The 16,488-nt window shown below is 35.8% G+C and overlaps 1 protein-coding gene across 2 annotated transcripts in view; it reads left to right on the top strand.

The window, feature by feature from the left end:
* Marf (Mitochondrial assembly regulatory factor) overlaps window positions 1-16,488 on the top strand; it is a 495,171-nt gene that overhangs the window by 167,423 nt on the left and 311,260 nt on the right. For both annotated transcript variants that reach the window (XM_090376530.1, XM_090376532.1), the window contains exon 7: window positions 12,880-12,987. In XM_090376530.1, the coding sequence (XP_090232656.1) occupies window positions 12,880-12,987 (108 nt within the window). The remainder of the gene's footprint in view (window positions 1-12,879; window positions 12,988-16,488) is intronic.

The raw sequence follows: 16,488 nt of genomic DNA on the forward strand, positions 1-16,488 counted from the left end.
GGCGTTCCTCCATGTGGTGTGGGCACCACACCTCGACCCCTGCTTACGTTGGTTCACACCTGGGTGGTCACCCACCATGTACTTGTGCATGAAGGTTATACCCAGGATTACTAACAGTCCCACCATTGAAGGTGCAAGCAGAGGATTTGGCTGTCATAGACCGCCCGGACTTCACAGAAATTGGGTCCACTTCACGTGAGTGTCACCCGAATATCAGTTCCATCAGCGTTTTAGACTCCCAGGTAGCAAGAACAGCTTGTCTGGCATATCTGAGAGAATGTCTGTGACGACCTCAAGGACATGGGGGAAACAGGTAGAAGGATGGGGATGATAGAGTAGGCATCCCCAAAGAGGTCAGTGGGGGATGAGCCCTACCAGGTGAAGTATGGTGGAGGAGGTGAGGGGAGGAGAGGAGACAGAGCCCAGTCTCCTCCCTCCATGTCTGGGGATGGGGTTTTAAAGGGAACCGGGTTTGAGAACCAGTCCAGATTGCCAAATGGCGTGTTGGCAGCAAAGCCGCACTATGTCTTCGACAGTGTTGGTTGCCAGCTCCATGTAGTATTGAATCCGGTAGGAGGGTCAAACTGCCCATCCTACTCCGGGGGTGGGATATGTTAGCTGGCAGTGGGGAACCCACGAGGGGTGGGGCGGGAGACAGACACATTTACTTTATTCACAATCTGCATTCTCACTCTACTTGCATTCTGTTTTTATACTTTTTTCTTATAGTTTAAAAAAAAATTTTTTTTTTTTCCCTGTTAGATTTTATATATATACAGTCTATTCCAGTTATTTGGGACACATCAGGACTAGTGCATTTTGGTCTGATTAAGCGGCTGCCCCAATTATGTGAAGTTGCACGTAAATAGTTAAAAATACAACTTTATGATTGATTTTATGATCAAATCACGTTACGATGGACTCACCATAATACCGTTCACTATACGACATGTAGTAAGCTGCGGTCATTGTGATCACATTTGGGAAATAAAGTTTGATTCTATTAAACAGCGATTCTAATTGGCAAAAATAGCAGGAATGTTATCCACAGGCTATAAAAGTAAAGATATACAGTATTAAGTACAAATTTACACTTTATTACGTTACCAATTAAAAAATTAAATGATACGTGAAAATCGGAAGAATATTTTCCAAAGGTTAGCAAAATAAAAATAAATTTATGCTTATGTGCATAGCTTAATTAATACATACTATAATATGTACATACTAACTAGGGCATTTCTGTTCACTGACATTTGTGGGTGGGGGATAAAATTTAAAATAGTAATAAATATAAGCAGTCAATAACAGAACATGGCGCACACACACAAATTGCAAGTAACACTATATGCGCAAGTGAGAATGGAGTAACAAGTTACGAAGCTTAAAAAATAGGAATGAAGAGCAGATTCTGAAAATTAATTTTTTTATAGGTAAAATAATTTTAAATACTAATGCTTAATAATTAAGCTAAATAAGAAAGAATATAAAAGATTAAATAGGGTTAGTGTGCACTTAACTGTAACATTTATGGTTTGTGTTCTTTTTCTCACACACTTACACTCATTCATTCTTCTGGCTTTCATTTCATTTGCTTTCTGCACTACACTCTCTGGGCACCTCAACTTACTGTTATTCTTCAGTTGTGGTGCAGACTTAGCTGCAAGTTTTTTGCAGGCCAAGGGAGAATGCAGTGATAGTGTTTGTGTTATTAGTAAACGTTCATTAGTATATATAAAGTAGTTAAGTTATTATTGACTTTGTATTGTTTCAGTCAATTACATTTGCTCTTCCACTCATTCCCATTCATCATAACACTCATTCACTCTCTTTCCTCATGCTGGGTCACTCTTTCTTTCACCAAAACTGACATTTATTTCCTTTTACCATAATTCCTAATTCACTCTTTCACTCAGTGACCAGCTGAGTGAAAGAGCAGCTTTCATTCTACATTGCATCCCCTTGCTACCAGCTTACTGATATTTTTCAGCTAATCTGCTTTCCCGGCTGCCTGTACATCTTCCTCCCCCACACGGATTCATACTTATTTAGTGTGGGGCACCAGGTTCCTACAAATGGCGGGGTAGTCATGGGGGTACCCAGGTCAATCCGGTTCTGTCATGTCAGGGCACAGAATATTGCTGTCCTGACAGTTTTTAAGTCATTGTCTGGGTATGGTGGAAGATGTGGGCAATTTTAACTGTTGATTATTGTTTAATTGCTGGGGGGCTGAATTGCCATTCTTTGGATAGTTCTGCACATTTTGAATATGTTCTGTGGGAAGGCTGTAAAGGCTTTATAATTTTCTTCTATAACAAACAGATGTTCTTCTCCCCTGGGAAGGTGGCCAAACTGTGCTATTAGTTGAGTTCTGGGAATGTCATAAATTATACATTCATATTGAATGTGTGCCCAGTCTTCACAGGTGCAATTTGGGTCATAATTAACTGATGACCCTAAATTTGGGTCATCAGTTAATTTTGCCTTTAGGGAGCCGTGACCTCTCAATATGACTGTTGTAAAAAGTCCAGGGGCATACTACTTAGGTGGCTTTGGGCTGACCATTGCCACACATGGCAGAAACCTTTTTTTAACTAGACCTCTAGTTTCCTGCTCCCATTTTGTATGCCATAGCTTATGGAACTTGGTGGCTATTCTTTTTCTTTCAGCACTGAAGGTGTTGGCTGTATCAAAGGCATATCCCCAGAAATTCTGTGGGTATGCCCTTTTTTAAGTCTACAATATTACTTTACTACTATAATACTCTACCTTACCTGGAAGTAGCCTTTTGGCTTCTTCTAGGTAAAGTAGGAGAGCTCCGGCCAGCAACTGTAGTACAGGTGTGCTCACTGTGCGACATACTCTGGTAATGGTGAAAAGTATTGTCCTTTGTATGGATTCTAATTTATTCCTCTTTCTTACAGTGGCCGAGTGGGTGAACCACGCACTGGCTCCATTGGTGATAACAGGTAGGTAAATTGCACAGTATGTCATTGCCAGGGTCTTTCTTTTGAGTCCCCAATCTTATCGACTGATCCTGACAATGATACCTGCATAATTTCTCACTTTCTTCACCAAGTCCCCATTTCTTAAATGTGGATTAAAAGTTAATTTTGAATCAAAGACCACTCCAAGATATTTTTGTCTCGGAGATCTGTAACTATTTTTATAGTAATTGTGTTAATTTTAATTTGTGGACATGTTATGTCGAAATTGCCTTTTAGAAATATTTGTTTGTTTTTTTTCAGACGATATTTTGAGCATGTGCATTTGTGCCCACTCCTGCAGCTCCAAGAGGGCGGCGGTTGATCTTTGCTCTACAACCACTCATGTGTTACCTTTTACAAGGAAAATCATGTCATCTGCAAAGGCCAGGCTTTCCACAGGTCCCAGATCCAGGCCAAAATTTTGTCCAGAAGGAAGGGCCAAGGATTGAACCCTGTGGGCAGCCTTTATTCACAGGACATGTCAATTACTCAAACCTTGTGCGCACTGAGACACTTCTGTCTGTAAGGTAGCTATTTATTACCTTATATAGGTTTTGTAGGACATTTGCCTGGTGGAGTCTTCTAAGGACACAAGGTCACCAGAGTGAGTCAAATGCATCCTCCATAGAGTTGCCCTGCTTAAAACCATACTGATTGTTGGAATGTATTTGGGAAGTACAATGTGTACAGGAAGGATAGACAGGATAGGAAGGGAGGAGGGGTTATGCTATTAGTTAAGAAACACAAAATCCAAGGAAGTGAAGCCAGTCGACATCGCTGGACAGTGCAGTGCCGAGTCAGTTTGGTGTGACGTAAGCATTGGGAGATCAAAATTGAGAGTAGGAGTGTGTTAGGCCTAATGAATCTGATGAGTATAATAAGAAACTGTACAGGGAAATAGAGTGGGCCAGTAAATCAGAGAGTCTTATAATGGGGGATTTTAATTTCCCAGATAGACTGGAATTTTTGGATTGGTCACTCACACACTAGCAAGGCTTTTGTGGATTTATTGAATGATTATTTTCTACATCAGCATGTTCGGGAGGCAACTAGAGGGAGTAATACTCTTTATCTGATTATCAATAGTGATTCTTCATGCATCAAGAATCTGCAGATAAATGAACCACTAGGTGGCAATGATCACAGTTTGCTGAAGTGGGATTTACTCAACGAGGTAACTACCATCAGGGGTAAAGGGAAGGGTTTTTGCTTTCGTAAAGACGACTACGGAAGTCTGAGACAGTATTTAAATTCTATACGGTGGGACCAACTGATGATGTTACAAACAGCAAATTGAAAATGGGAAGCATTCAAAGAATTTATCTTGGAAACTACTAGGCTTTACATACCAACTAAGAAAGATTGTTCAAGGTTTAGACCTAAATGGATGTCAGATGAACTGATGAGACGTATGGCTGAGAAGAAAAGTGCATGGGATACATATAAATTAATGGGTGACATGGAAGCCTATGATAGATATAAGATGGTGGGTTCGAACCCGTCACCACCAAATACGGACTATGCGGAAAGGTCAGGGAATGACTACCGCATATCCCGGAGCAATATGGCCTTAGTTGCTAATGCTCCTAAAAACGAAAATAACAAAATAACAAATAACAAATATAAGATGGTCTGCGACAAAGGGGATTAGGCAGGCAAAGGCAGATTATGAGAAATCTTTGGCAAAGGATGCAAAGAAAAACAACTTTACCTATATAAACTCTAGAAGGAAATTGATGAATCAGATTGGTCCACTGGATATTGATGGTTCAACTGTTAATGATCCTGCTCAGGTGGCTAACAGACTAAAATGAGTATTTTGCATCTACATTCACCCATGAGGAGTTATTCAGGGAGGGGAATGCCAGAGGTGAGTTAAACTCTGGCAGTGAGCTAGATGATTTTGTAATAACTCAGAGGAAAGTGGAGGAGAAAATGTTGAAGATAAACATAAAAAAGGCACACAGAATGGATGGGATCTATCCAGTTATATTAAAGGAGGCAGCAAAGGAGGTAAGCAAACCCTTAGCCATAATTATGAGAGCTTCTTTGGACTCAGGGAGGTACCCATGGACTGGAGATGGGCAAATGTCACCCCCAATTCACAAAGGAGGATAAAAGGGTGACAAAAGCAATTATAGACCTGTTAGTTTAACTTCTGTTCCAGGAAAATTAATGGAGGCACTGGTTAAAGAAGCACCGCAGGTTCATCTAGATGAGACTTCAGTTATAGTTCAGACACAGCATGGTTTTGTTAAGGGAAAGTCTTGACCAATTTGATTGGGTACTATGATGGAATCACAAAGAAACTGTATGCAGGGAATAACTTTATCATATATTTGGACCTTAGAAAGACTTTTGATACTGTTGCACATGGAAGACTGCTGAACAAATTGGAGCAGTGTGGCATTGGAGGCAAATTGCTGCTATGGATAAAGGGATGGTTGAGTGGGAGAAGACAGAGTGGTAATCAATGAACACTGCTCATCGTGGACTAATGTTATTAGTGGAGTCCCTCAGGGTTCAGTGTTGGGTCCATTGTTGTTTTCTGTATTTTTAAATGATATTGATGATGGTATATCAAGCTTAATGTCCAAGTTTGCAGATGATACGAAAGTTGGCAGGGTTGTTAAGGACACTACTGATGCTATGCTGCTGCAACCACCAAATATGGAGGATGCGGAAAGGTCAGGGAATGACCATCACATATACCCAGAGCAATATGGCCTTAGTTGCTAATGCTCCTAAAAACCAAATAACAACAACAACCCCAGAACGATGTTATCAACTCTGTGGTATTACACTGACAGTGGTAGAGAACAAAAAGGACCGGGGGTAATTGTGCAGGCAGATATGAAGTTTTCTGAGCAGTGCATGCAGTCTGCAAGAGTAGCTCATAGTGTCTTGTCAATGATATACAGGAATTTTTCTAGCAGGGATAAGGAGGTGATTATCCCCTTCTATAAGGCAATAGTCAGGCCACACCTTGAGTACTGTAAGCAGGTCTGGAGGCCTCATTTTAAGAAGGATGTAGAGCCTAATTTTAAGAAAGATGGAATGAGTACAGAGAAGGGCAAAAAGATTAGTGAATGGAACAAAGGGTTGCTCTTATGAAAAAAAGGCTTAAGGTTTGCAAATTATAGTGTCTGGAGACAGGCACCTGCGAGGTGATCTGATTGAGGTGTATAAAGCCTTGAATGGTTTGACCATGCTCAGTGCTGATGGGATTTTTCCTCTTGATCAGAATGACCACCTGAGAAGGCATAAATTCAAATTGAGGAAAGACAGATGTAGGATAGATGTGCGGAAGTTTGCCTTTAGCCAGTGGGTAGTTGGTTGGTGGAACAGACTTCCATCCTTGGTTGTGGAAGTTGATAGCCTAAATTAATGTAAGGCTGAGCTGGACAGGTATTTAGTACAAACGGAGGAGTGAAATGGGAGCATTTTTTTTTTTTTTTTTTTTTGGCTGTTGCTGCATAAGCTTGCTTTCTTGCATCACATGCCTCTGCTAATGCTAATGTAAATCTGCTTCTGTGTAGTGTTGAGCTAATCTGCTATATATTAGTCTTTTGTATATTTTCCCTAGTAGAGGGAGTAGGGCTATTGGTCTATATGATTTGGGATCAGTAGGAGGTTTCTCAGTGGTTTTTCAGAATTAATCTTAACTTAGCTTTATTCCATATTTTTGGGAATATACCTTCTGTCATACAGTTATTACATAATGCTATTAATTTGTCTGTTGCTATTTCCGCTAATTTTTTGATAATATCAACCTCTAAGAGGTCAAAACCTGGGCATTTATTGTTTTCAGTTTTAGATAGTGCTATTTTTAACTCTTAAATAGTAAACAGAGGTACAATATTGGCATTGTCGTATTCAGTGTTTTCATTTATAAGGTCTAACTGGATGGGTGAATGATCCTCAGTTTGTCTGAATAATACTGTCTAGGATGTTAATTACAGCCTGCCCAATGCAGGGTTGGGGTTCCATCTGGTTTGACAGTAGTTTCTAAGACATTTCCTCTTGGCAGCTTGTTGGTCACTATTCTGTGGACAGCTCCCCAAATGTTATTGTTTCCAGTGGTTCCCACCAAGTGCCTCCAGCATTCATTTTTCTTGTCCCTTATGAGGGCTGTATACTGAGTATTGAGAGTTCTATAAGAATCAGTGCATCCACCTAATTTTGTGGCCAAGATGTTCTGGCTCTAAAAATTTTGCAGGTGCACCCTTCTCCTGAGTACAATCAGTTCAGGACACGGGGGGGGGGAACTACCTGCTGCCTCGGTTTTTCCGTGAGATTGACAGGTCTGCTGTTTTTGTTAAAATGTTTGTCATAAGTCAGTGCTTGCTTGTCCAGGCTATAGTTGCCTGATCTAGACCACTCATTTTCCTGTTTTTGCAGCTGAGCTGCTGTATGTTCTGAAAAAATCTGCCAGTTTGCCTTTTTGAGGTTAACCTTTTGATATCCAACAAGGAGTGTTGGGGTGTTTGTAATTGCCTGTTTAGTTTGAAAGTGATGGCTCTATGATCTGATGTGGTCCAGACCACATCAGATCATTGAATTGGTGGCAAGAGTACCATCAGTGTCACTCTCCCACATGGTACTGCTAAAAGTTGGGAGGTTGTTAGGTTGGTTTAGCACTTGAAAGGGTGAGGTGGCTATATAGTCGGAAAGTATATGGCCATTGTGTGTGTGTGTGTGTGTGTGTGTGTGTGTGTGTGTGTGTGTGTGCGCGCGCGCGCCTGCTCTGTCTTCCATAAGGCTGACCGGCAGTTGACATCAGCGCTCACTATGATATTTGCACTAGATAGCAAGTCTGTGACTGCTTGTAGGTATTCAGTAGCTGTATTTATATCTTCATCTGGTCTGGAATATAGTGAAATAACGTAAAACTGTCCTACAGCACTGGTGATATGGGTACTGCCACTGGAGAGCAGAGATGACCGACCTTTGCGACTGTAAGATCAGTATTTTTAACTACTGTTGTTGTTGTAGAAGGGACACCCGAGGTGTATTCTATTATTTTATAGCTCCGTGGGTAGAGAACGAAAAGGATTGAACCCTACCCATATGTGTGTAGGGCTCCTGGAGTACCTAGATATTTATATTAATTTCTTCCAGTTTGATCTGATCTACAGCAGCTCTTGCTCTTTGAGCAAGAGCTGTTGTAGATCAGATCATGTCTCGTCCATTCAGTTGGACGAGATTTAGAGCCCTAGTCACATTTATGTTTTCAATCTGGCCTATAGTTGGTCCTAGATTTTATAAGTTTTGCCTTTTTTTTTTTTTATATAACAGGGGCATTTATCATCCCTGAAACTATGCGCATAGTCAGCCAGCCATGCTGCCTTACACGTAGCACATTTTGGCAGTTCTTATAATCGTGGCCAGTGACTGCGCAGTGACCACAGACAGGGGAATTCTGACTGCATTCTCTGGCAGTATGACCATATTTATGAGTTAAAGCACTTCCGTACAGGAAAGAATTCCCTGAATTTATGGCTGGTTCAGCCAATAGACTCTTTGTTGTTCTTGTAGATTTTTCCAAAGTCTGGGTGACACTTACATAATGATATTGAATTGCCCATTTCTTTTGTTTTTTGTCCCTCTTTTTAGAAGAAATTCTTTGGCAAACTCATCCAGTTCCATTATATTGATAAAGTTTTTGTTGTAGAAATCCAACATAAGATTCTTTCCAGAATTGTCTCAGGGATGTCAAAAGTAATGATGTTGGAGTTCCTGCCCCTTGGCTTTTCTGTTTGCAGTCCCGATTTTACTACCTCCGGGTTGGTTTCAATCTTTTTAACATCCTCTTTATTTGTTGCTTCAATTAAAACTCCATTATCTTTTATTTTTCTCATGTTATTCACTTTTATTTCTTTCAATTTTGTCATGACAGTATCCCTGACTGCCTCCCTGGATTTGTATGTAGAGTCAGACTCAGCCTTTAATGATTGTTTGTTTCTTTTGCCTTTGGCATTTCCTTATTCTTATTGTTGGTTTGTTTAGTTTGTGATGAATCTGCTTTTGTAGCCCTTGCTACTTGGGCATAAGTCAAAGTATTTATTTCTTTATAATTATTCTTCTCTTCATTCACTGTTTGTACTTTTGCTTTCAGTATCTTGTTTTCTGTATTCAGTTAACCACTCTTGTTCCAAAATAGACCAGCAGTTCACTATCTGCAATCTTTTTGCAGATGTAATCCTATTTGTCTGTTTATGAAGAAACTCGTCTAGGAACAGTTTCATTTCTGTCATTTGTCTTATGGGATCCTCTATTTGATTTATATACTGAAAAAAAACTTTCCTCTCCTTTGTTTTTGTTACCTGTGGTTCTATAATATCATTCTCCTTTTGATCTGTATTTTGTACCTGGTTTTTGCCTTTTCTAGCCCTTTTTACACTAAGGTGACAAGCTTCTAAGTCTTTGTTTGTTAATTTCTTCATTGTTTAGCACCTTTATCCCACAGTCAGGCATGTCCTTCAAGTCAGGGTGATCGATATTTTTTTATTTTTCAGTTTTTTTCCCTTGAGTTTTGGTTTTTGCCAGTCATTTTGCTGTTATCATATTGTTCCTTATATCCAGGGGAGTAATTTAAGGTATATTTTATTGTTGTGGGCTATTAAAACACAAGATGCAATGTTTTTCGTTTTGGTGGGAAAATTGTCACACACAAAGAAAGATACTCTTATACACAAGTATATGTTTAATCTAACCTGAAATTCACATTTTTCCTCACAAATAACATGTACAGTCAGTCTTTGTAATACACGTGTTTACAGTATGAATTCAATCATACACGATTTATAACTTGGGGAACTATATCATATATAACACGAACCAAATTCGCTTATGCATGATTTGCCTTTGTTTACAAGAAATGGCCGTTGAACGCGGAATCACCCCAACTGAACGCAACATGATAGCAATGAAGAGAAGATTCTGAAAATGTATTTGTTTTTTATATCAGTGAAGGGGAAACACATTTCACCATAATAACATAAAAACCCACTTCAATGGGTTTTTAAAACAATTCCAACTATTGGCATTATTGCAAATGCAATTAGATCGAGTTTACTACCAGTTTATAACAGATTCCACTAGCAGAAACACAACTGGAAATTGTTTTTATTGTTTTATGGTAGTAACCCCCAGAAATGTGCTTTAGCAAAATGTGAGCTAGTGAGGTGTTAATAGTGTCTCTGCCTTTATGGTGTTGTTTATTCTGTTGCTACATGTGCACAGCTTTGTTTATGTGTATCAAGCATGCCTCCTCACTAAAAATGAGTAAAATACTTAAAAGGTGTGAAAAGGAAGTGTCCTGGTGAAGACACTACAGGTTCTAAGAGAAAAAGAAAAGCAATATTGAGAAGCGGACTGAGTCAAAAATTCTTACCCAGGAAAATTTGTAGTGGCCTCATACTAGTGTTTATGGCCAAAATCACACTTCTGGCCTCCGGCCCACTGGAGTTTACCCGGTAAGGCTTATGGCCAGTCTGCCTCTGTTAGAGAAAAAATATGAAATTGTGAAACACTTTGAGCAAAATGAAAGAACGTGATATTTCATGTGCTAAATGCCTAAATGAGGCAATGCCAAGAATTAGAAAGAATGCAGAGAAAATAAAAACAACTTTCATGCATTATGAACTGAAAGTATAGTAAAATCCATTAGATCAAGACACAAAGGATTGGAAGAGATGGAATGGCTGTCATCTGTTTGAATAGAAAATCAAATAAAGAACAAGTTTGCTTACGATAGAAGCAAAAGCATTAGCAATATTTTATTACAATTATTTATTGTGTTTGGTAACACAAATGTGTGTTCAATCTTGGGTGGTCAGCACCTAACCCTATTTTTCCCATAGGGCCTCTTATTTATATTGCACAATTTTGCATTGCAACAGGGTTTCCAGGAACACAACTATTGTGTTAAATGAGGGCTGACTGTATCCAGTTAATTTGATCAAATTTATCCCAATTTTTGGAATTTTGAGGTGTTGCAATATCAAAATCTGCAATAGTAGGATCACTACCTCTAACGCTGTAACAATAGCAATCATACTGCACATTCAAAAAACCAACAATAGCTAAAACAACTATAACTAACAAGCTTCACTGAATAATACTAGTTGTTTTCATCTGTACACAACACATGAAGAATCCAAGTTCCATGGTTTTTGAAGCAGGAAAATCTAAGAAAACCTCTCTGCTGCTGTCGGTCACTGTCCGCCGTTTACATCAAACAGAACTTCTTGCTGATGCATCCGTTACCACAGCATTCTCCCCCCCCCTCCTCAGACAACAGTGAAGTCCAGCCCTGCTACAACCATTTATGTATGTTAAGAGAGGCTGTGATAAGGTGGCAGTATGAGTGAGGTAAACAGATGAAGCTGGATACATTCTTCAAACCTGTTGCTGCTCCTGCCCTGTCTTCGTCTCAGTCTGCCTCATCATCACAGACGAAGTTTATAATTTATATAATGAAAATAGGGTTAGGCACTCAGAATAATTTGTCAGTGGAGCTAGGGAGCTCTACTGACAATAAATTGTTCTGAGTACCACTATCTCCTTAGTTATATTTCCATCAAAGTAAGAGAAAATAGTTTTTGATTTTTGTTTTTGTTACATTATTTATTCTAGTGTATTTATTTTTACATATTGTACTACTTACATTGCTTATAAGTAATGTATGTGCATTGTGTGCACACTACCTGTTTTATTAATCATGTTTACTATGGGTATTGTACAGTTAAATGTTTCGTTAAATATTAATTTGGAAAATATGGACTTCCGGGTTTTTTGGATAACCTTTCTCTCCCATTAGTTCTCAGAATTGAGGATCCTCTGTATTTTCATTGCATATAGCAATGTTATTATATAAATTATAAACTTAAAATTTAATATTTGAAATTGTGATTGCGTTAATTTCCTCCATGGCCCCATTTGCGATAATTATGTTAATTTAGCCACATTTTGGTGGTTCTATTGGGTAGCAATGAGACGATTCTTTAGTTGTCTTTATCTTTATTCCATTGGACCATTAAAATATGGTTTAATTTAGTTGTTAATCTAAGACAGAATAGGTAAAAATTTTAAAAATTGGGCTCTTTTTGGGCTTAGCTTTTTTTTACCTTATAGAAAGCTTGCTATTAATGCTATGGTTATAAAATTGATACCATAGCAATTTAAAACAATTACTTTTTTTTTTTTTTTTTTTTAATATTCAAAAACTTAAAATATTTGAATACAAAATATTCAAAATACAAAACTTATATTTTATAAATTTTCATTTTACTCCTTCAACATAGTCCCAATTTGGTTAAGTCAGCCGGACAACTGTGTATTGAACACAAAAAATAACAATATTTATTTCTCACGGAGTGAATACGAACTTTGTAATACATATTAACCAAATTTTGTAATAAACAAATATATATACATAGAAAAGCGTATCCTTTCGCAGAGGAATGATATGTGCTTTATATAAACAAGTACTTTGTATAAAACATTTGTATTAACGAGATTTTACTGTATTAAGGTTATTACTTATCACTGCCTTTTGTTTCTACTTTATAATTTTAAAAGTTCTTTATTAATTTTAGTTTTTAATTCAGTAATTATTAAATGTATTTTTTATTTAATTTGTAATTTTGTAATTATTAACTTAACTGTTGCAATAGAACTCACTTTCAGTTTTAATGAATATATTATTTCCTTTTATTAAATATTTTTTGAAGCTGACTTTAACTTTTAAGTCTAACTCATAAGCAGCTATTAATATATTTTCATATTTTTGTGACTCAAATTAGTGTATTTTTAATCACTTTAATTTGTAATTTTGTAATTTTAAACGTATCATTAATATCTTTTTTTTTCTCCTTTTTTTGAACAGGAGAAGAATTTTTTTCACAAGGTCAGTGCGCGTTTATCAAAACCTAATATATTTATTTTGAACAATAGATGGGATGCCTCAGCTGATGAAACAGAATTCCTAGATAAGGTTAGTCATTTTATACTTTATATTATAATTATGATAGGTCTGTGTAAATGTTTAAATATAGAGGTTAGTCTAGGTTAGTATGCTATATTTTGAATTCGATATATCACAAATTAATCTATGCTGTTCAACTACTCAACAAATAATGAAGTATATCAGGTATTCTATTTGTCTCTATGAACCCTAATTGTGATATACAAAATTGTTTAGACTTCAGTGGTCTTGAGCACTTTTGCACAAATTTCAGTGACCCTATCCACTCAGCTGAAACTTGACAATTCTTTTAAAGAAAAGTGTTTTCTTTCATTTCTTATTAAAAATTCAATAAATATTCTTTAATTGTCACGAATACAGGAAAAATGTAGAATCATTTATGAATATTGTAGTCAGTTTAATTCATGGTAAGGTGGTATTTCACATTACGATCAAAAAGTAGCAGGAAAGGTATTTTCTATTGCAAAATAGTTCCACATAATTCTTTTTTTGAAATAGCAACACATTTAAAAATTGAAGGTAACGAATGTGATTTCTGTGAAGAACTGCATCCTTTATATTTTTTTAAAAAGGGGAGAGGGGAAGCATGTTACTAATTTCTTTTTTTTTTTTTTTTTTAATATTATACCTTCTTGGATATGTATTTGATCTGGTCCAGGACATCTAAGAATATTATATCTTGACACCTCTGGTATAAATGGTCAAAAACTTATATCAAATAAATTTGCATTATGTTGCACACAAAAAAAAAAAATTGCTAATAATGAATTGTCTTTTGAAAGTGACATCACTATTGGCACTATTTTAGATGTTTATTTTGATGTATCAGAAAATTACGTTGCCAGTAGAAAATTATTTATTGGCACCTATAATGCAAACTATCAAAATCATATAAAATAGTGAACTTTGTCAGTCCTGTATCTGCCCAAAACTAAAAAAAAAAATGTCTTACAGTCATCGTGGATAATTTTTATATCAACTTCCTTTTATGCTAATTTGACATAACATTTCAAATAAAATTATCTGTTGGCAGCTGCATTAGAAACTTATAAAAATGAGTGCCAAAAATAAAACAGTAATATTTAGACCACTTTCGTTTTGCACAAGGATAACAGATAGCAGTCGCTAATTGTAATTGATTTTTTTTTAGAAATCATTTACTTTATCTAGTGAAAAAACCTCAAATAAAATTATTTATTAGCAGCTTTTTATAGAGTAACAACAAAACTTATGCTAGATAGAAAACTTTGCATCCAGTTTTATGTTGCACACAAAAAAAAAAAAAAGTGCATGCCATCTGTAAATTGTTTTTAATAAACTACTTTATTATAGTATATTTCCTTGATGTATTTGATCTGGTAGCAAAGTCTAAAGAAAAAAAATGTCCATTAGCAACCACCTAAAACTTCTAGAAACTATCATCAAATCAAAGTGAAATGAATGCTGATTTAAAATAAAATGATTACTGCAATTATGATAAGATATTTTATTGTCACAAAAAATTTTTCATAAATGTCAGTGCTATCAAATTGGGGCTTTTTTTCATTTCATGCTGATGGTCACCCACACTAGGTGTGGGTGACCATCAGCATGAATGTACATGGAGGGTTAAAAACCTTTGTCCATTGACTTCAAATCCTAATCTTAGTTTTTCTTCAGTATTATTCCACATTATACTTTTCAATTGCACAAACTTTTTCCTACAAGAAAAATTGTAACTACAAAGAAATCCCATTACATGATCTTAATGGGGACGCACAAATGATTTCATTGTACTGAAATTTCATTCTAATGAATAGCACTGAAAATTATTTCTATAGAACATTATTTTGTTTAAATAAATTCTACTGCATTTTGCTACACTTTTATACAAGTAGTAATTTCTGCTTTATTTTACTTAAATCTTGATTTTAAAATCAATAAATAAAATGATGAAATATTATTGATACTACAATCATGTGCCAAATGTAAAACAATAATCTTTAGGCCACTTTCATTTTGCAGAAGGATATACTTTTTGAATAAAATAGTAAAACTATTTTATTCAGAAATTATCATTGAAAACAATTTTATTTTTTAATAATAAATACCACACGTTCAGAAATACAGTATAGTAGTTAAAAACTTATTACTTTTCACATATTAAAACACTGCTTTTTAATACTTAAACATTTCCCCCCTCACATTAATGTGGTCATTCTACTTTTAGTGCAGTTTAAATAGGTGGGTTAAAGTTGAACCAAGTTGATTCTGATTACTAGTCCTGATACTTCTTTTTTTCAATGAAATGAATTGCTTATATGAATGTAAGCTGAAGAGCTTGACATAATGAAAAAATGAGGTCTGTTTTGTAACTGTCCTCAATTTTCATTTTGTTTGTTTTCTTGGATTTAAGCTTTAAAAAAAAATTTTTTTTTAAATTTACAAATAAAGGAGGGGGAAGTAATTACTACTTCCCCTCCTCCTTTATTTGTAATTACTTCCCCTAACTAGTGATTACAAGCTGAAATTCATAATCATATATGCTTTTGTGTGTGTGAGAAACATTGCCAGAGCATTTGTATCAGTAACATTCATTTGGAATGGTGGAGAATATAGTGTATTATCTAATTCTTTTTACTGTAATTTTTAAAGCTTCTGTATTTTTGTTCAAGCGAATGCTTCCATAAAATTGTAATGCTTCCTTATTTATGATTTTAGCTAGATAGTGCCATATAGTTCCATATTTACAATTTTAGTTATCAATTTTATTGAAAAATAATATTCCAAAAAATTGAAAATAATTTGTTGTACTGAATTTTTGCCAAAACCACTTCATTCAAATGAGTTTACAAAGCATTAATGATAAGGTAAGACAACCAGGACTTACAAATATTTTATTATAGTGAAAATTTCATTAAAGTGTATTCACTGTAATAGAGTTTTACTTGAATATCACTGCTGCTTCTTTAAATACATATCTTCAGTCGAAAGCAGATCTTAGCTTCAATCCTGAAACTGACCCATCTCTTATATCTTGCAGGAAAAAATCTGTTTCTGTTATGCCAATCTTCAGCTACATTGAGATTTCTACTTTAGTACAATGACAAGGATTTTTATTTAGCTTAACCCTAGTTTCTAATTTATCTCTCTCTCTCTCTCCCTCTCTTTCCTTCCTTTTCTAGGGAACTATTTTCCAGAGGTATGTGCTACAATCTCAGTAATCTGAATACTAGTTTTTCAAGACCTTGCGAGTTTGATGCCACTGCTCTAAGATCAGAGTTACCAAATTGTTATGTTCATTATTAGAAAAAAATGTAACTTATTGTGGTCCAGATCACCTATTGGTGTAAAATTAATAAAACATCAGATAAATATTATAATGCCATTTTATTTCCCTTTAATATTACAGAATACTTAGAGATAATATTTTTAGTTACATTACAAATATATAAAAATCAAATAACCTTTGAATATAATATTGGAATTTGCACATAGAGATAATAATGTAGGTGTGAAAAGTAAAACACT

Source organism: Mastigoproctus giganteus, chromosome 6, assembly GCF_048544385.1.
Source record: "Mastigoproctus giganteus isolate SK-2022 chromosome 6, ASM4854438v1, whole genome shotgun sequence".
NCBI lineage: Eukaryota > Metazoa > Arthropoda > Arachnida > Uropygi > Thelyphonidae > Mastigoproctus > Mastigoproctus giganteus.